We start from the raw sequence: 21,484 nt of genomic DNA, 5'->3' as shown, positions 1-21,484 counted from the left end.
GCTCTTCTTAATATTTTGACACCAAAATCATGTCGATACACCTTACCGACTGCGAGTAAAGCCACCCACGCTTTAACTTGACAGACTGTATTTGTCTATAATTGCAAGTGTTTGTGCTTTGTTGAAAATTTGTTTGTTTCTTGAAAATTCAACTATTTGGATAAAAATGATCTTTCTTGGTTGAAAATTCAACCATTTTCTTGGAAAATGCAATATATTTAGATTTCAAATTCTAATCGCTTCAAATAGAATTCAATATGGTACCTGTACATTTATTTTATTTAAAAGAATTTTGTTCCCCTATTATTCTCGTACTGTCGTAAAATATCACTATATTGACCTATTTAGATACCATTTTAGTGTGATGATTTGTGACGAAGAAAGAGAGTAGTGAACAACGTTTTTAAAATAGCGTGACGCAGTTTTTAAAGAACCCCCAGCCAGAGAAGGTTCAAGAGTAATAAATCAAAATATTATTTCTATAAGAATGATATAAGTTCTGTCAATTTTTTTTCTTTATCAGTTTCCAATGAAGTTAAAAGTGGAGATGAACAGATTTTCTACTGCCCTGGCCAAATCGTCGATGCAGAAGTCCTGGACAAAATTCTGAAGCAGCCAAACCACTGCAGAGTTTTCTACGGGAATGGTAATTTTCTAGAAGTATTGCATTTTTTTAAAAGGTTAAACTTTAAAACAGGAAATTAATTCTGAGTTAACGAATTTATTCTGAACTTATACATGAAATTCAAATTCAACGGCAATATTGAAGTTATCGCAGAGCGGTTCCAGCTGTTGCATTATATTATCCGGCAGGCTTTCTCTCTTGTTTTCCTTAATTCCAAGCAAAATAATTTAATTAAACTGCTCGATATGACTTGTATTACGCTTAAGTTTTGTGTTTCACAAATCTCCTGTCAAGAAGATCTTGAGTTTTCCTTAAAGCTACTAATCTGGAGAATTAATAACATTTAGATTGTCGTAGAATAATAATTAATATTCAGCAGTAAAACTTATTGTTGATATTATCGAAGTGTGTCGACGTTAGTGACTACTGAATTTAGATTCAACACGACAGATTTTTGAAATCTCTCGAATTCAAGACCCTCAACTTTCCTACAACTATGGATTTCAGACTTTTGCAAAGTATTGTGAAGAAACTAAGAGTCCGATCGAAAACCCGAAAACATCATTGCATTCGTCTCCGGAATAATCCACAGCAAGTAATTAGGAACAAACTGACGGTCCGATCATGAAACTAAAAACATCATTAGATTCGCCTCCGAAAAATATTCAGGGGACTTTTTTCTTCTCTTTGAAACCACTTTCTTAAACTAAGACACTGTTTATAATTTGTGAATATTTACCTGAACAAAGTGAAAAATTTTACTTATCTCGCGAGTGTACATTAAAAAAATACAGAGATTGAGGTAAAAAAATTTGTTTTTGTCAAGAAATGATTTTTTAAACATTACTATTTCCTCTGCATTACCTTTCAACTTATTGAAAATTATTGTAATTAAGACCAAACTATAGTAGGCAATAATGATCGTACAGTAGATAATCATTAATTTAAAATACTAATGTACATAAAATAATTATTCAATGTAATTAATAGTTAAGACAAGATACGTGTTAAGATATTGATATAAGAATTTATTATTTTTCGTATATTTGTACTTATACTTCATGATTACCTACTGTAGGATCATTATCCGTTAAAGGGTGGTCTCACCTAAACATAACCGTAACTAAAAGAAGTCATTTTTTGTTCATCAAAGAAGAAATTCTGCATGCAGCAGGAACTTTTAATTTATTTTGAATTTTCTATTCCTACTTGAAACTAAAAATAGCACAGACACAATTATTTTAACATTTACGCGAGCATAGACAAATTCTAAACAGTTTTTAAAATCCTTAGATCGAAATTTTCCCGGAATAACTGAAACTTTCTTTTAAATTTTAAAAAATTGTAGTGAGTTTCTTAAGCGGATTCTCAATGAAAAATCTGATTTTTTCATATTTAGTTCCTACTCTGAAACTTTTTCGCTTATAGTCTGTTTATAATGCTTTGCGAAAGTCTGAAACTTTTAGGTAGAGAGGTTATTTATATTTTTCAATTGTACACTAGCGAGTTGATTGAAGTTTTTTGCTTCATTTATATAAATAAAATTTCAAATTTCTTTATAATTTTTTTGGGTTAATTATAATTATTTTGAAGTCCTTATAATTCTTTTAAATTCTTTATAATTCCTCATAAGTTTTTTGAAATTTCGTAAATTCTTTCAAATAAATGAAATAAAATAGATTGTATTCAAATGAATTCTTGATCTATCGAATCATATTAAATTTGCTGGATTATTTTGAAACACTTGTATTATTTTGAATTCTTTCAATTTTTTGGAATCCTTTCAATTTTAATTTCATGTGTTGGGCCGTTCATAAATTACGTAACGCCTTTCGGAGAGGGGTAGGGGTTGTTTTGAATTGTTTGAATCGTTTTGAGTTCAATGAGTTTTTTTTGTGATTTTTTAATTCTTTAAATTCTTTTCAATCATATTGATTTTTCTGATTTATTTTGAATTCCCTGAATTATTTCGAATTCTATCAATTTCATGAAATCCTTACGATTCTTACATTCATGTGTCGAGTCATGCAAAAAATACTAAACGCCTCTATCTGGGAGGGGGGAGGCTTTGAGTGTTATATCAGTCTCGAAGTTACATCTCTAGCTATAGAAAAATCGTTACATGTGGGGGATAGGTGTCTAAATTATCAGGAAAAATCATTACCTAATTTTGAATGGCCTGTACTCCAGCTTTATGTACTTATTTTATTTTAATTATTCTGAATTAATTTGATATTTTCTTAATTCACTTTAGTTAATTTAAATCGTTTCGAGTTATTTGAATCATTTTGAGAATTTTTAATTCTTTGAATTCATTCGCATTTCATTCAATTTATTGATATGTTTTAAATTCCCTTACATTTTCTTTAATTTTTTAAATTCTCTTGATTCACTTTCAATTATTTTGAATTTCCTTGAAGCTCTCCAACTCTTAAAAATTTTTAAATTCAAGTGCGCATCAAAATATCAGTAGGTAATACTAATCCAATGGTATTACTGCTACGCTTCTAATGAAAAAATATGTCCACAATGCGGGCACATTCTCATTGGCATAAAGTTATAAATTGGAACTGAATAGCAAATCACTTTTTAAATTTTTATCGAAATTAAAAATGACATTGGGATAATTTGCAAAGAATTTCTGAAATTCGAAACCAATTTTGTTTCCTTAAATTTTGAGAATGCTCTAAAGTTTTGGGACCCTTAAAAAGTTTATCAAAGGCTGACTCAATTAGACAAATCCTTCAAAAGTAGCGTGGCTAAAACATTCAGATAACCATACAGACATACAGACAGACCGAAAGCATTGGATGATTTTCGGACTCTCTGAGTGCTTAAACGTAAAAATACGTTAAAAATTAGAGAATGAAAATTTGGACGATTACATTAAACTCTCATGAATAAGAATGTAAAAATTAAAATGTTTATTTTTGGCATCCAGCCACTTCAGCAACAGAATCACCAGAGCCAAGGGAACATCGCGTCGCTTTAGTGGAGGATGGCAGTGGAATTCTTTTGAGGATAGGATTGGATGGTACAATATCCCAGGATGTCGAAGTGAGGCTGTTGATTGGTGCTGCGGTTTCCTCTTGGTCAACCACCGCCGATTATCCTCGTCGAGTACCGCTTCACCATTGTGATGCATTGCTTCATTACACTGCAACACAAACCGTAAGTTTATTTTAAAATTTACAAAAATTTAATTACTTTTCATTAATTTAAAGAATAAAAAACATTCACATTTTCATTCAAACGAACTATACGTTTTTTTTCAATATATGGCATTGAAGATTTAGGATAATATAGTGTTTGATTGAAAGATTCCTCTGATGTCTATTCAAAATACATTCATAATTAACCGGTTAACCACTTCATATAAAGTATTAAAAGGGTTGGTTTGCTAGTAAGTTGTTAATTTTAAACGTGTGGTCCAGTTGCTTTGTGGCTGAGAGCTCAAAACCTCAAAGCATCAAAGGATTTCCTCGGTGAAGCGCTTTCGTCTACCGCTCATTACAAACTAAAATTCCGTTTTCCGTTATCTAAGTTAGCCGTGGATTGTTTAATTATGGCCATATCATATTTTCCCGATTGCTATTTTACCGATATTTTTTTCTCAACAACTATAAGGCACCAAGAAACGTTTGTATAGTCTTACATTTCTCAAATGTCCAACAAAATTATTTTCGAAAAAGGTGTTAGGTGTGAGAAGATGAATGGGGAGTGAAAGGGGTGGATTAGGAAGATGTGGGAAAATGTATAGGGTGGAGTGGGAGGGTAATATCGAGGGAGAGTGATATGATAATTGGAAAAGTGCAATGGAGTATATGTGCGATGGGGGAAGTGGTGTGGATGAGAGGAAGGGACAAGGAAAAATTGATTAGGAGAAAGGCAAGAGGTGGCTTGGAGAAGGTAATAATGGGGGGTAGTAGTAACGGGTAGGGTGAAGGGTATCAGGAGGTGTGGAAAATGATTGAATGGAAGGAGTTGAGCAAAGAATGGATAGATGATGGGAAGAAATTGTTATTGACTTTCATTGTTTTTACAGGGAATGTATGCAACAGCTGTAGGGCCTTACCCTGGGGCTCGTTGTGAGGATCGAGCCACTTTATGGAGGATTCGAGTTCCAGCTGTGGAGATGATTATGTCCCAACATTACTCTGATGAAAGTGTTCCTTCTCTTACAGACTCTGTGCTGCAGGAAATAGTCGATCAGCTGCAAGGGAGGCGACCTTTAAATCTTCGCCTAAAACGAAAAGTAGGTTTCTTGCTATTCAAAATCTAGCACGAGGCCTTTTAAAAAAATGATAAAAAATGAAAAAAATATTCTAGATCAGTATTAGTAATTCAGAAAATATTGACTATATTCAACTTACGTCATAAAAATTGGCTAATCATGATTCAGAATGTTTTTCCAGACCATAGCATTTCTTTAACATTTCTTGGGTTCTTTGACGTCTCTTTATATCATAGATGTAGATATTTTCCGGCATATGTCCTTTGCCAGGTCCTTTTCTATATAATTTTTCTTATTTCTATGTATCTTGTCCTCATCTTCCTCGTTATTAGAAAGAAATCTGGTTTTTCTACATTCAGAGTTACATACATTATGAAAAATATATTACTAAAAATTTAATTAATTATCTTGAACTCAGATATGACTTGAAGGAATAAACTAAAAGATTTGGAATACAGAGAAAGTTATTTAACTCTCAAAACAGAATTTTTGAACAGAAAGAGTTTGCACCCGCTTGAATTCAAACGAATTTAGATTTTATGCGAAAGGTGACGTCGGATCATTTCAGTCGAGCGTGAAAAGTTTGGAATGCATAATAAGAAAAGTTGGATGAATTTAAGACTTTTCTCCGGTTCTTGCCAGGCATTCCGTGTGATTAAGCACAAATGAACAATACGAGTTTGCTATATTTGTTACCCTTCCCATGAAAAACTATCATTCTAGGCACGGGTCACAGGGGAATTCTTTTACCAATGTTTGATGGTCGTTCGGCTCTGAAAAAGGAAAGTGAGAACTTGTGAATTGAATTTCAATAGGATTTTTCTCGCCAGGCGAGTGAAGCTGATCCGTAATATTGAATATCTTGGATCTTGAGTTGCGTTATGCGATTCTTGGGGATCTTGTAGCAATGGAAATAAAATTGTCTATAACTGACATAAAACTCACCCTGTGAAAATTATATTTTTAGAAATTGTATGGTTCTTAAAATGGATATAACAAATTTTTGAATTGCTTCAAAAATGACAATTAGTATTTTATTTTATAATTGAAACATTTAAGCGCAGACTTCGCTCTTTTTCCTCAATTCCCCTCTATTCCCCTCATTACCTATTTCTTCAAGAATTCCTCTTTTTTCTCCACTTTTCAAGAAACTTACCCTTTGCTCGTTTTCTTTCGTTTGCTTGTGTACTGAATTAATAGAACCAATAAGAATATTTATTACGTCGTTAAAAATTAAATTTTCTCCATTAAAAAGTCTACTATTATATTTTTTGTTTAGAATAACCCTTTTCTGGTTAAAAATTATACTATTTAGTTGAAGATTGAACTATTTTTAGTTGAGAATTAAACAATTTGGTTAAAAATTTATACATTTTGTTGTAAATTCATCTTTTTTCGTAGAAAATTGATCTCCTTGATTATAAATTCAACTACTTGAGTTAATTTTACTACTTTCTTAAAATGTATTTCATTAGCTTTACGATCCATAACTTCGGTTGAAAATTTCATGATTTTCTGGAAAATTAGCTTTTTTGGGTTAAAACTCATTTTTTCCAACTAAAAATTCAACTATTCCATTTTTGGTTGAAAATTTATAGTCTTTAGTTTAGAAATCAACTTTATTTGACTGCAAAATTTAACTGTTTTTTTTCTCGAAAATTCTCATATTTAGGGAGAAAATTGAACAATTTGTTTAAAAATTCAACAATTAGGTTAAAAAAACTATTCTCTCAACACTGGAAAATCTTTACTGGTTGTAAATTCAATACTTTCGTTAAAAAATCGTCTTTCTGGTTTAAAAACTCATCGCTCTTTGTGGCAATGTAGGCTTTTTCATTCAAAAAGGCAAGTTTTGAAATGAAAATTAATCTGTTTTGGTTAAGTATTCTGCTATTTTGTTAAAAATTCATATTTTCGATTAACTTCGTCTGTTTTTAATTTTAAATTAAATTTGTTCTTTTCCTTCAAATATCATATTTCACATAATTGATATCATTCTCATTGACAATTAATATTATTTTTTTAAATTCAAACACTTACCAAAAAGTTAAACTGTTTTGTTGAAAATTTATTTTGCTGTTGTTAAAGATACATAATTTTATTTGAGAACACTATTTTGTGCATAATTAAATTATATTGTTCCAAACTTATCTGTTTTGTTGAAATTTAGTCTTATCGGGTAGAAAAAATTCATTTCGGGCTGAAAATTCTACTGTCTGCTAAAAAAATCGTCTTTTAAGCTTGAGCATGCAGCTATTTATTTAAAAATGCAACTTTTTTCGTTGAAGTTTAATTTTTTTAAAATTTTCTTTGGCCAACTTTCTCGGTTTCTCGAGACGCAACTAGACTTAGCCTATTATTATATTATTATTTAGAACATTTATATTATAAGTTATTTTGTTTAAAATCTAACTATTTTCTAAAAAAGTAATTTTTTTGTCGAAACTTCAACTGCTATGTTGAAAATTAATTTTTTTAAATTGAAAATTCATCCTTTCGGTAAAAAAGTTCTTGATTGGAAAATCAACTATCTTTCAAAAAACTTGTTTGCTAGGTTTGAAGATTTTCCTATTTGGTTAAAAATGTCTAACGTTTGTGGTTGAAGACAATATTTTTTGTTAATTTGACCCCATGAATGAAAATTCGTCTTTGAATATTGAGAATTCAAGTTTTTCATTCAAATTGTTTCTCCTTTGTTTGAAAGTTTAGTTATTTAATTCTAAATGTAATATTTTGATTTAAAGATAATATTTTTGTTTGTTGTAAATTGAACTGTTTGGTTAAAGATTCATATATTTTGGAAGACAATTGATGCTTATTGTTTGAAAATTCAACTATTTTGTTAAAAATGCAATATACCTAAAATTAGACGTACGTCTCAAATCAGCAGAGAAATCAGTCTCAATTGAAGGAAATAATCAGACTTAACTTGAGACTTTTTTATAAGTCTCAAATAAAAATAACTAAGTCTCAATTAAAAATAAAATAGAAATAACTTGAAATAAGTCACTCAAACTCATAAACTAATAAATCTTTATCAAAGGCAGTCTAATTTTTTTAAATACCTTGACTGAGAATACGTACATTATTAAATCAATAAATCATTCAAAAACCATTGAAAGCAATTATCATGTTTTGTCCTTTTGCTGGACTTAAAGAATGACGTATAATTCTTGTCAATCTTTGGCTTGAGTTAGGTTTTTTTTTTAAAATCTGCGGTTGCTAATTCAATTATTTACAATTGGCTACTAAGGTAATAATATATAAGAGAACACTTGATTATCTTCTAAAGTATAAAAAGTGGCATAAAGGTCAATGATTTTGTTATGCGTTACGGGGCTTGTGAGGAAGGTAGGTGTTTTCGCTGAAATAATGATTTATGTGCGGCTTATTTCAAGCACTTCTAACGCATGCTGCAAAGGACTTTCTGCCACTTAATTGCCTTGTGATTACACAGTCGCGGTTTTGTTTCCACTGAGTTGCTTTGAATTGGCAGAGTGCGTTGGTATAGAGTTTGCGTCTAGTCATATATAAATATATGTATACAGCATTCACATATATATCAGAAACTTCATCTTGGTGTTACACCTACTTCCTTATTCAACCAAAATCCTAAGATTATTTCTTAGTATGAGAACTTTCACTGGCTCATTTATCCGGAACTTTGTGACTTTCGCCTGAACTCACAGAGTTTTCTGTAGATGCCTCACTGATTCTGTGAAAAAAGCAGCCTGCAATTTTGATTAAGGATGGCGACCTTAGTAAAAGTACTTTTCGTTTGATCCAAAGTATCGCTGCTATTAGGCAAAAAGCCAGGCAAAACTTTCAGATATAAAGAATCTGAGATTATTTATTCTTAGTAGGAGCTTTATTCCAATTGTATTTTCGACAATTTTTAGTTTTTAGCAAAAATTTTACAACAACATTAAATCATTTTTTTCTCAATTGAAGTGGCACACTTAAAGTTTACTTAAATTTTGATGAAAGAATTAAATTTCATGTGATTTTAGAAAAGATTACTGTTTTTAATTTCACAGCCGATTTTTAATCTTTCATTTCTATATCTTTACTAAATTTTCTAAAATTATTGTTTTAATGGATACTGAAAAAATTTTGTTATTTGATCGGTTTCATGTGTTGTAAATCGTTTTTCTCTCAAATGCTCTAAACTTAAACATTAGTATCATTTCTTTTCTTTTGCCTCAATTTAATCAGGTGTATGAAAATATTTCGAAAACAGTGCAAAATATCGGAAAGTTATTATGTTAGTATTATCGAAGTTTCTCATCATTTCGAAATTAGGAATGGGTATTTCCCCAATTTTCCCAAATTTTTCGGGATGACTAGACTCAGCCTATTATTATATTATTATTTTGAGCCATTTTTTTTAAATTTAAGTGCACTCATAACCTAAGATTACGGAGAAGTAAGGGCCAGACTTCTTTTTTTTCTATTCGTATATTTTGTGGAGCTTATTATCAGGGCACTCATTTGCTCAAGCGGTAAGATGACCTTTTTACTCAGTTTTGAGAAAAATGACGCGGAAAAATTACAAGCACTTAATATGAGATGTAAAAGAAATCTTTAAAATAGTCTTAGCAGTCCACCGGTAAAGTTCTTGACTGATATGCGGAAGGTTGCAATAGCAAATATTAGCATCCTCAGTTTTTTTCAATGTTATTCTTATTTGGTTTTTATTTACGTGAAAACATATTATTACCTTTTCCCATATAATTTATTGAGACTCCACAAATAATTCATGTTAAGTAATTTTGTTTAACAAAAAACTACCTTTGTTGTATTTTTCTCGGTTCTCGTTTGCAGAATCGTACATATCATTTAGATTGTTTATTTCGCGATAACTTTTTATTCTTATATTATTAAATAAAAATATGGTCTTTAAAAAATGTCAAATAGGCGAGAGGTGATATACTTTTAAAAAGGGAGTTTTTTGGATCGAAATGATTAAATATTTATTATTTGTGAAGTGTTTAATTATTTTACAAGAAAAGTAAACAAATACGATGTTAAAGAAATAAAAGACAATTAAATAAATGAAGGTAGTGAGATTTGAGTTTGGCTTTTAAAAAAGGAATGTCAAATTTCATATATTTTTAAAAATTAGAAAAAAATTCCGCACTTTTAGTAGTGTCCATTAGGTATCAATATTTCAGCATTTTTAATGCAAATGTAAATAATAGCTATTTGTGATACAAGTGCCTATAATAGGTTAGTGCTTACGAGTGTAAAATTCTGACACTGCAATGAGGTACTTTGCACATGCTTGAGATACATGTTAAGTCCAACTTTAAATGTGGTTGTTGCAAAAGTTCCTTTAAAGTTTTTATTTACCTCGAAATGTTAAAATTCCTTTAAATCATCTTGAGGTTTTTAACCATGTTACATAATAATAAATGGTGTTTAGATTTCGATTTTCGGAACATTATTGATTAATTTAGTGATTCATTAAATGTTTCGTCTATATGACGCAGGGCTTCATCAGGATTTCAATAAAAAATTAGGGGCCTGTCATAAACCACGTGGTTTTTTGGAGGGAGAGGGGTTCGACGAATGGCCACGCGGGAGTACTTGGGGGAGGGGGATGCCCAATCATAGTCGTGTGGTTTTACACTTAGGTGTTAAAAAGAAACGCATGGCCAGAAAACAGAAAAATGTTGACTGATAACAATAATAAGTCCAAAAATATTTTGGAATAATATTTTAATAATATTTTATTTATATTAAAGAATAATATTTTACCAAACAAAAAACATTTTTTAAGAAAATACATGAATTTTTATTTAGGGGCCGTCCATAAACCACGCAGCACCTTAGCAGACGGGGGGGGGGTCGAAGCGTATACCACTGTGAACGACATGGGGGTGGGGGAGAGTCAAAAATAGGTAAAAATTGGAAGTGTTGCATTCGCGCAGAGAAAATCGGTTACATCGCTCAACTTCCCTCGGCTCCCAAAAGGTTTTTCGATATGTCTAGAGATCCCCAAGGGAGAGTTGAGACACGGGGTACTCCAAAACTGATTGGTGCCGCTGTACCGGAACTACTTAAACTTTCATGAATTTTGATTGGCATGATTTGGCGCTATTTTCAAATTACAATTTTATTTTTAAACGGATTTAATACAGAATAGAGACAACACTCAAACAAGAACATTGTAAATTATTGGAAAGGTTAGTTATTAAGGTTAGGGGAAAATAATATTCACTTCGAAACACATATACTTCAAAAGTTTCATAAACAAAAGAGTTAATGAAAAATAAAACTGTTCAAACTTTTCGCGCCCCATGAAAATATCAAAGTTTCGGTACAGCAACGACTATTGGAGGGGGAAACGTGTCTCAACACTCCCTAGGGATGCGTTCCAGGGGACCACCCGGGTGCACTCGGGTGCACTCTGAGCTGTTCCACGATGTTAGGTGAGTGTTGAGCTTCACTCGGGTGAACCGTTCAGTGGTCACTCGGGTGAAGAGTGGGGGTCACTCGACGGGTGACTATTTCACCCACTGAAACTAGGTAGGTGAAAGTGAGTGAACAGTGGAAATGGCGGGTAGAAGTGGCGGGAATCGCAAGTTTAGTAGTAGACTAAAATTTAGTATCTTCATCATCTAAAGTTTAGTATCTTGATCACTTTCCACTATTATTGCACACATCACTATTTGTAATAACAATGACCTTATTACTGAAGCAGCAATTAAAATCTTCTTATCCTGTTATTGAATTTTTTTAAACTTTTGTGTAACGTAACCTCAACTATCTTTCACCAAACATACACCCGACGCACACTCGAAGCCGTTCATTCTACCATTCTCCTTCCACTTCACCTTAGTAAACTCCGCCCACTTATTTACTTCACCCACCAATTCACCTGGGTGGTCGCCTGGAACGCACCTTAGAGGATCTCTAGATATAGCATACTCGGTGTATCTTTTGTTTTAATCCTGACGCATCACCTCGTCATCTACTTATTTTGAATTATACGAAAAATTAAATTTAGAAGAGGACACTAGAAACAATTGAGCCGCCGGGTGCAAGAACCAGCTCGTCGTTCGAACACGTGTAAAATTATTGCCCGCGCGTAACAAAATTAGAAAATTTTCAAAATAAAAAAAAAACAATTAAAAAAAAATTAGAATTGTGAAGCAAAGGGAAATAAAACCTTTCCTATTCGAAAATTTCTTTGCCAAACGTTTAGTTTTAAGAATTAAAGTTTTTCTCTAATTTAATTAGGTTTTAAAACTTAAATCCTTCTAACTCTGCGTAATATTGCGAAATGAGGTTAGTCGATAATTGTGTTTTTTTTTGGTTTCGCCGGTAAAAAGTATCTAGGTAACTTCGAGTTTCGAAACACTCACTGGAAGTTGTTTGAAACTCGATGTTACTTAGATATTTTCTATACACCAAACAAAGAAAACACAATTATCGACTAACTTCATTTCGCATTTAAATATTATTAAACAATAAGCGTTTTTTAACTTTCTCATGAATCCTTAGGCGTTGCTTTAGTATTTTGGATAAGTCCTATACATACGAACTCATTTTAATAATATTCAGCCGAGCTAGAACGATTTAAGTTTTGAAACTTAATTATATCAGAGAGAAACTTTTATTCGATATGTCGCTTTTATTATTAAAAATAAACGTTTGACAAAAAAACGTAATGGGAAAAGGTTTCATTTTCTTATTCTTTGTTATTCGAGTTTTTTTTAAGTTGATTTTCAAAATTTTATATTTTTGAGACGCGCGGACAATACTTATACGCATGTTCGAGCGTCGGACTAGTTCTTGCACCCGACGGCTGAATTTACCTCGCAAGGAGTCTGCAATAAAGTAATTGACGTCGCTCGGTTAAACTAATACTTTCGTGGAAACGAGACGAGCCGAGACTATAATGTTGACAATCGAACGAGACCTTTTCTTGTTTAGTATATTTCTGGTCAAACATCACTCGAATGAAACACTAAAAATTGGGTCTCGTGGTTTATGCGAGCCCTATTAAGAACTGTGTAAAACCAGTAACACAGAAAAAATAGGGGTTCACTCATGTTGCGCCTCAAATTAAAGTTGGTGTCATTTGGAACTTGAGCTTCAATAGATACCTGTAGAAACCCAAATAGGTTCGTTTAGAGCGCACTTGAAAAGAACAGCATCAAAAGCATCAAGGCCCATTCACAAGACCACCGCGTGCAAAGTCAGGTTGGTAAGTAATAGGGTTTTCGGCATTGACATAGGAAACACGGGACTAGGCATGTCATCCTAACTTGTGCGAGCGGGGTTGAATCCACGAGAGGGGGCAGAATTCCATGAATGGGGAGAGCCGCCATCTTACGATGTGCCATTTGATTATGTGCACGAGCATTTTTGCCGATAAACTGTGCATGAAAATATAAAAATGTGGGCGCTGCTATGTTTGTCGCGGGACATCAAAAGGTGGCGGACCTCCCCCCTCATTGCATCTCCCCCGCAATGGCATGCCTAGTCTCTTGTTTCCTATGTCCATGGTTTTCGGTTATTCTGCACTGGAGCAGTGATCCCAGATCTGAAACGAGATGTGGTCCACTACTATCAGAGGTCTATGTCCGTGTGAACATAGTAGGTACGAATAAATGACTGGGTTGCGCGCGCAACCCATTTCCCCTCTTCTGAATTTGAAAATGCGAACGTGCACGATAGCCGGTCGGAAAACTTTGGCGGTTCTATTTATACCCTGATCCGCTTTCAAATAAAATCAAGAAATTGTTATTTGAATATTTCCAGGTTTCGATGCTTCAATTTGGAGGTTATGTTTTTTCAGATGTAGAATATTATATTAATACTATTATATATATTATTAATGTTAATATTATAATTATATTATATTATATCATATTATAAAAGTCTTCCTTTTGTATTTTGATATGCATTTCAAGGAAATTCAAGAAATTGGTGATTTTCATGATTCGAATATTTCGCGCTCCACTTTATATGCGCATATTTTGAGGTTACGTTAGTTCAAGTAGAAAATATAAATGATATACATACAGGATTGGCCATATTCGACGAAAAGATTTGGCAACACTGTAAATTTTGACAGAGATGACAGATCGAGTAATGACGTAGCGCGTTTGAAGCATCAGTCTAAGGAGATTTTTGCCATGGAGCAGTACACTCCACGCGAACGCTCTCAGATTATTGAAATTTACATTCAAAAAAAAAAGTCAATTGTGAAAACTCAACGTGCATGCAGAAAAATAAATAAAGTGAAAACTGCGCCTTCTGCGACTACATTGTATCGTTTGTATGAAAGATTTTCATCAGGTGAGGGACTTACTAATCCCAAGCGTCCAAGCGTCTCCTTAGACTGCTGCTTCAAACGCGCTACGTCATTACTCGATCTTTCATCTCTGTCAAAAGTTACAGTGTTGCCAAATTTTTTCGTCGAATATGGCCCAACCCTGTATTTGGTCAAAAAATTAATTATATTTCTGAAAATGTAACTATTTTGTAAAAAGAGTACCCTTTTCTGTCAAAAACTATTTTGTTAAAAATTTTTTATTTTATTTGAAGGTTCATCTCATGAAAACTTAACTATTCTTATAAAAATATGTTTTACGTGTTTTTGAAAATAAATTTTATAACTGACAATTAATCTATACCATTTTTGGTTAAAAATTGACCTTTTTCAGTTAAATATTTAACTATTTGTTTAAAAAAATGGATCTTTTTTAGTTAAAAGTTCAACTTTTTGGTTGAAAAATCATGTATTTTGTTAAAAATTCGTCTTTCTTTGTAGAAATTAAAATTTTTTGTGGAAAATTTATACTTTTTGGTAGAGAATTAAATTTTTTGGTTGAAATATCAACTGTAAATATTTTTTGGTTGCAAAGTCTATTATTTTGTTGTAAATGCAACTATATTGTCAAAAATTAAAATAATATTTTTTGAGTGGAATTCGATTATTCACTGAAAGTGAAACTACTTAGTAAGAAAAATAATTTTTTTATTATTAAGGATTCATAATAATGGTTGAAAATTCAACTATTTTCTTTTAAATTAACTTCTTTGTTAAAAATATTACTGTTTTAAAAAAAATGCATCTTTTGGGCGTTAAAGGTCAATGATTTGATAGAATGTTAAACTATTTGGTCGACAATTAAAATTTTTGTCAAAAAATCATATTTTTGGTTTAAAAATTCAGCTTTTTTTTGTAGATAATACTCCTTTTGACTTTAAAATTAAATAATTTCGTTGAAAGTTCATGTATTTTGTTGAAAATTGACCATGTTTGGTGGAAATTTGATCTTTTTGGTTAAAAATGCAATTGTTCGGTTGAAATATCAATTGTGCATCTTCTTGGGTTTAAAAGTCGATTATTTCACTAAGAGTTGAAATGCTTTGTAATAAAAATCCCTTTTTTTTAACAAGGTTTCATAATTATGGTTAAAAATTGAAATATTTGGTTGGAAATTGAACTCTTTGATTGAAAACTCATATTTTTCGCTTGAAAAATTCAACTTTTTGTAGATAATTCATCCTTTTGACTTTGAAAATAAATAATTTCTGTTAAAAATTATTTTTCTTTATCTGAAAATGTAACTACTCTAGGGTTGATTAGAAATTAATCGTGTATATAGGTTCAGTTGGTAAATCGTTTTTTAAAAAAAGCGCATTGATCTTCTTGGTTGAAAGTAAACTTTTTGGTCGAAAATTCATATATTTTGTTAATTAGATTTTTTCCCTGAAATTAAAAAAAACTGCAAAATGAAAACATGCTTTAAAATCATCCTGATTCTTTTTTAAAAAAATTTTTAAATCTTTTCAAATAATCACTTAAAATTGAGTTTCCAAGATAAAAACTCATTTTCAATTTTCTTAGCAATCACTACAATTTATGTTGTTCTATTTAAATCTTTTACAACTCTCAAAAAGCTTAATTTTTTTCAAAATCTGCAAAAATCTACATAGTGTTTCAAACTACTTGAAATAGTTTCAAATTTTAAATTAATTTTGAATCTTTTTTAAATTAAAATTGTAGCGTTCAAAGTTAAAATTTAGCTCACTACAATTTTAACAATTCAAGGCTTTCTATTTTGAACCATTCTGTTCAAATGTGTATAGTTTTTAATAGTTGTTTATAATGGCTTGTTTTGAATGAACGGTCAAATATTGCTAATAACACAGCCACACCAAAAAAAAGTGGGCGGATCTGGTAACAAGACACACGTATTCCTGTGGATTTTGGGGCGCTCAATTCAAATTCGGTATCAAAAATCATCCATCGTGTCATGGTTGAGCCATCACCTCAAAACATGACGAAAAATCATACACTGAGGCAAATAAATTTCAAAATAATACCAGTGATGCAAATTTTCACTTCAAAAACATGTCGACAACTGTGAAGGATCAACCCTTGCCTGATATCAACTTGTTTAACATAACTTTACCCAAAAGAACCTGACCTCAACTAACCTGAATTAACAGAAATTTATTGAACCTAACCTAGACGAATTAAATTCAACCATACGTGTAGCTATGTAAGCGTACGGTTCTCAGTCTTAAATGTGTGCTATATTTAATAGGTTAACTCGATTTTAACCTACAAATGAATCTAACTTAACAGAACCTAACGAAATTATGCTTAACGCAACATAACTTAAGTGTTCCCGTTGTAACACAATAAAATTCATTTCATTGTACTACAGGTGGTTAAAAATTTAGAGGCACATTACTCATTTGAAGAAACTTAGAACTACAAGTAGAATTGACCACATTTCAATTAACCTGACAATGTTTGTATCAATTAAAATCTAGAACTGTAACTTAAACATGCAAACGAATAAGAGCTTTATTCCAAATTTTTCTCTCTCTGATTTTCTTATACTTAAGCGATATATTTATACTATCTTTCGCGTTTACATTTTATCTTCCTTTTTATCGTAATTAAATTGATTTATAGACCTACTTCAGTCTATTTCCTGCCTGCTGTAACGTGTCCTTTTTTCTTCGAAGGAACGATGCAAAGGGTTACGCTTACGTTTAAGACCTTCATTCGTTTCCCTTTTCAACATCCAGCAAAAATCAGCCATCATGACCTCGTCCCATATACCCTGATATCGTTGTTCCATCACTTTTATGTCTTGATGAAAACGTTCCCCTTGTTCTTCCCTGAAATCACCAACATTTTCTGGAAACTAACTTTTTGTAGTTTCTTATCATTTTCGCAACTATATTCTCGTAGTCTGGACTTTTTTTGTTACCGAGGAAATTTGCGTTTACTGCTTTAAAACTTTCCCAAGCGTCCATTTCAATTTTCGTCATGTGGCTCACCAAATTAGTATCTATTGTCAATATTCGAATCTGTGGTCCATCAAAGACTCCTTTCAATTTAGCGTCTGAAACATTAGGGAATTTAAGGGATATATACTTATAGCATTCTCCATCTTTGTCTAACGTCTTGACAAATTGCTTCATGAGCTCAAGCTTTATGTGGAGGGGTGGTAGTAAAATTTTTTCTGGATCAACGAGACTTTGGTTGATGATATTATGAGAACCAGGTTCAAATGAATCTCTTAAAGGCCAATATTTTTTGCTGTAATGATTGACTCTATCTCTGCTATTCCACAGGCATATAAAGCATGGCTCTATCGTGAAACCCGATTTTTGGCCTAATATCATTGTTATGATTTTGAGAACACCACATATTTGCCATTTGTGATTCGTGTAATTAACTTTTTCAAGAATCATTTTAACATTGTTATATTCTTCTTTGATGACCGTTGAGTGAGCTATAGGGATAGGAGTGTAAGTATTCGTGTTATTCAGTAAAACAGCCTTAATGCTGCGTTTTGGCGAATCAATGAAAGGTCGCCATTCTTCGTCTCTGTACACTTTTTTCTTCAAGTGGTTCAATAGTCCGCTAATGTCAGTGCAGAACACTAAAGACGTCTCTTCGTCTTTAACGAAAAACTTTATGAATTCTTTGTCCCTGTCGGGATAGAATGAAACTTTTGTCTTTGGCTCTAGAAGATTTCTTCTTTTCAGAAATGAAGCGGCAAATTCAGCGCCGTCTTTCGGTAATCCAAGATCTCTAATAAAATCATTCAGTTCTAGTTGCGACACTAATACTGGAACCTTCCATTTCATTTTATGCATGCCATATTCGTCATCTTTTTCGTCATTTTCATCGGAATTTTCAGAACTATTTTCTGTTCGATCACTGGTTTCATTACCGTCTCCATGTCGTTGACTATCAACTTCCATTCTATCATCTTCTAAAGCGCTTAAATCAGTCTGGCGTGCATTTTTATTGATTTCAATTGCTCTTGTGACTGTGCACACATTAATGTACGAAATGTTATTTTTATTTTTGGCGTTGAACACTTTGAAGGAATTCATGTAATAGTAGCAGTCCTTCGCAATAACGGGTTGTGTCCATGTGGTTGGTGTAGAGTACTTGCGGTACTTTTCGTTGTTTGAATTTTTTAGACGATACAACATAAGTCTGCAGGAATTACAAATGACGTTTGAAACCCATTTTGTTTCTTGGTGCAGCAATTTACGATCAAAACACTTTTCGTAAAGACTTTTCACTTCCTCGTTGATTGATTTTCGCAAACTGCTCACTTCATATTTATTGCAAATGTAACAGAATGAATCTGAGCTATTCTTGCAGGCATGCGATTGAGAAATGCTCGCGCTTTTTTTCCTTGTAGCATGAGACTCTACACCAACCAAGTGATCCATTGATGAAGAGTTACGGTTGCATGATGACGACGTCGGAGAGCCCGCTTTCCCACCCTGATTCGAAGCCGATACTGGGGGTTTTCCCTGCATCGTAATGCACTTTTTACCTGTGTCTGCCATGACGGCATGAACGCTGTTTACCCAGGGATTCAGTCAATGTGGATCCGTTGCCCACCGTCACCACGTGGAAGTGCCCCGGTTACAGACACAGGCGAATAATGCTACTCGTAGTAACAAGCGGTTACGAAACTCCAGACATTTACTGCTATTTATGTCAAAATATGAAAGTACGCAAGAACAAGGTTGCCAGCGTAATCGGTTAGGCTAGGTCAGGTTTTGTTAGGTTAGGATAGGTTAAACCTCTATGTAGGTTAAGCCGAAGCCGAATGAAACGGTACCGCAAACACAACGGGACAATACAATCAGTTTAATTGTGTTTCGTGAGGTTAGGTTAGGTTAGGCTCGAGTTGACCCATTCGATGTAGCACACATTTGCTACTGGGAAAATATGCTTCCAGAGCTTTACGTGTAGTTCAATAAATTTCTGTTAATTCAGGTTAGGTGAGATCAGGTTCTTTTGGGTAAAGTTATGTTAAATAATTTGATATCAGGCACGGGTTGATCCTTCACAGTTGTCGACATGTTTTTGAAGTGAAAATTTGCATCACTGGCATTATTTTGAAATTTATTTTTCTCAGTGCATGATTTTTCGTCAAATTGAATGGGTTAAAAATATAATTTTTTTAGACTGAAATAATATTTGAAGTTATAATTCAAAATAATTTTAAAAACTAATATCTATTAATTCTTTAATTTTGAACGGATTCAGAATCATCTTGTAAAATCAATTATTTGTTTAATCTTAACACCTTGAATTCAATTAACAAAATTTTATTTCAAAATTCTTTCAATTAAAAAAAATCATAACCGAAAAAGTTAAAAATTGACCTGAACATTTGAAAAAACAATTTAAATCGAACTTATTTTGAATTTGTAAATAATTTCTTTAAAGAAAAGGAGAGATAATTGGATAGATTGGACGGTGATTGGATGGATTTTCCTTATAAAAAATTGCGGCCACCCTAAAAAAAACGTGAGTCATTTAAGTAGATGATTTGAAAATATTTTTAAACTTTTAAACTTTTAAACGCATTACAGTGTTATCAGAATTGAGGTTCATTCATGCAGAAACTTTCTCTTTTGCTTTTACTTTGGATGATTTTACGAAAAAAATCTAATTAACAAAATATAAAAATTTTCAACGAAAAAGTTTACTTTTTACCCGAATTAACTCATTTTCTATCAAATAATTGGTGCTTTAACTAATACAATGTACAGGATAAAGTTTCAACAAAAAATAGAATAGTTCGATTTCCAGATAAAACTGATAAAAAATTGATTGTTCAATTTTCAAGGGAAAAGGTGAATTTTCGACCAAGAAGATTAAGGTTCTATGAAAAATAACGATTGTCCAACTTAAGAAATATACGCGATTAAGTTTTAATCAATCCCAGAATAGTTGCGTTTTCAGATAAAGAAAAATAATTTTTAACAGAAAAAATGAATTTTCAAGAAAGTTGTTAAATTGTCAACCAATAAGATGAATTTTCGACCAAGAAAATTAATGATCTACGAAACAAGACAAATTTTTAAGAAAATACATGAATTTTCAACGAAATTATTTATTTTAAATGTCAAAAAGATGAATTATCTACAAAAGGTTGAACTTTTTAAGCGAAAAAATGAGCTTTCAATCAAAGAGTTCAATTTTCAACCAAAAAGTTAAATTTTCAAGCATAATTATAAAACTTTGTTAAAAAACCATATTTTTGGTACAAAGTAGTTCAAGTCTTAGTGAAATAATTGATTTTTAAACCCAAGAAGATGTACAGTTGATATTTCAACCGAACAATTGCATTTTTAACCAAAAATGACAAATTTTCAACCAAACAGATTAAATTTCTACCAAACAAGATCAATGTTCAACGAAATACATGAACTTTCAACGAAATTATTTAATTTTAAAGTCAAAAAGAGTATTATCTACAAAAAAGTTGAATTTCTAAACCAAAAATATGATTTTTTAAGAAAAATTTTAATTGTCGACCAAATAGTTTAACTTTCTATCAAATTCTTGATTTTTAACGCCCGAGAGATGCATTTTTTTTCAAAACAGTAACATTTTTAACAAAAAAGTTAATTTAAAAGCAAATAGTTGAATTTTCAACTATTATTATAAATCCCTAATAAGAAAAAAATTAATTTTCTTACTAAGTAGTTCAACTTTAAATGAATAATCGAATTTTCCACTCAAAAATTATTATTTTAATTTTTGACAATATAGTTGCTTTTACAACAAAATAATAGACTTTGCAACCAAAAATATTTACAGTTGATATTTCAACCGAAAAATTTAATTTTCTATCAAAAATGATGAATTCTCCATAAAACAATTTAATTTCTGCAAAAAAGGCGAATTTTTCAGAAGATACATGATTTTTCATCCAAAAAGTTGAACTTTTAACTAAAAAAGATCCATTTCTTTAACCAAACAGTTAAATTTTTAAATAAAAAAGGTCAATTTTTAACCAGAAATAGTATAGATTAATTGTCAGTTATAAAAATTTATTTTCAACAACACATAAAACATATTTTCATCAAAATAGTTAAATTTTGAACAATAGAGATGAACCATCAAATAAAATTAAAAAATTGTAACAAAGTAGATTTTTGACAGAAAAGAGGACTTTTTTTTACAAAATAGTTACATTTTCAACAAAATAATTAATTTATCAACCAAATAATTGAGTTTTTACCCAAACGAGATGAATTCCAAATCTAAAATACAACAGCAGGTTTTTCAATCAAAAAATGAACTTTTATATAAA

General features: G+C 31.5%; 1 protein-coding gene across 1 annotated transcript in view; it reads left to right on the top strand.

Annotated features, from left to right (window-relative positions):
* The window catches only part of LOC117175499, a 135,689-nt gene that overhangs the window by 5,145 nt on the left and 109,060 nt on the right, over positions 1-21,484 (top strand). The window contains 3 exon segments of the mRNA XM_033365206.1: positions 524-646; positions 3,567-3,796; positions 4,671-4,880. Coding sequence (XP_033221097.1) covers positions 524-646; positions 3,567-3,796; positions 4,671-4,880 — 563 coding nt within the window.

Source organism: Belonocnema kinseyi, chromosome 6 (assembly GCF_010883055.1).
Source record: "Belonocnema kinseyi isolate 2016_QV_RU_SX_M_011 chromosome 6, B_treatae_v1, whole genome shotgun sequence".
Lineage (NCBI taxonomy): Eukaryota > Metazoa > Arthropoda > Insecta > Hymenoptera > Cynipidae > Belonocnema > Belonocnema kinseyi.
The sequence above is the reverse complement of the archived record's forward strand: the minus strand, read 5'-3'. Positions and strand labels throughout refer to the sequence as shown.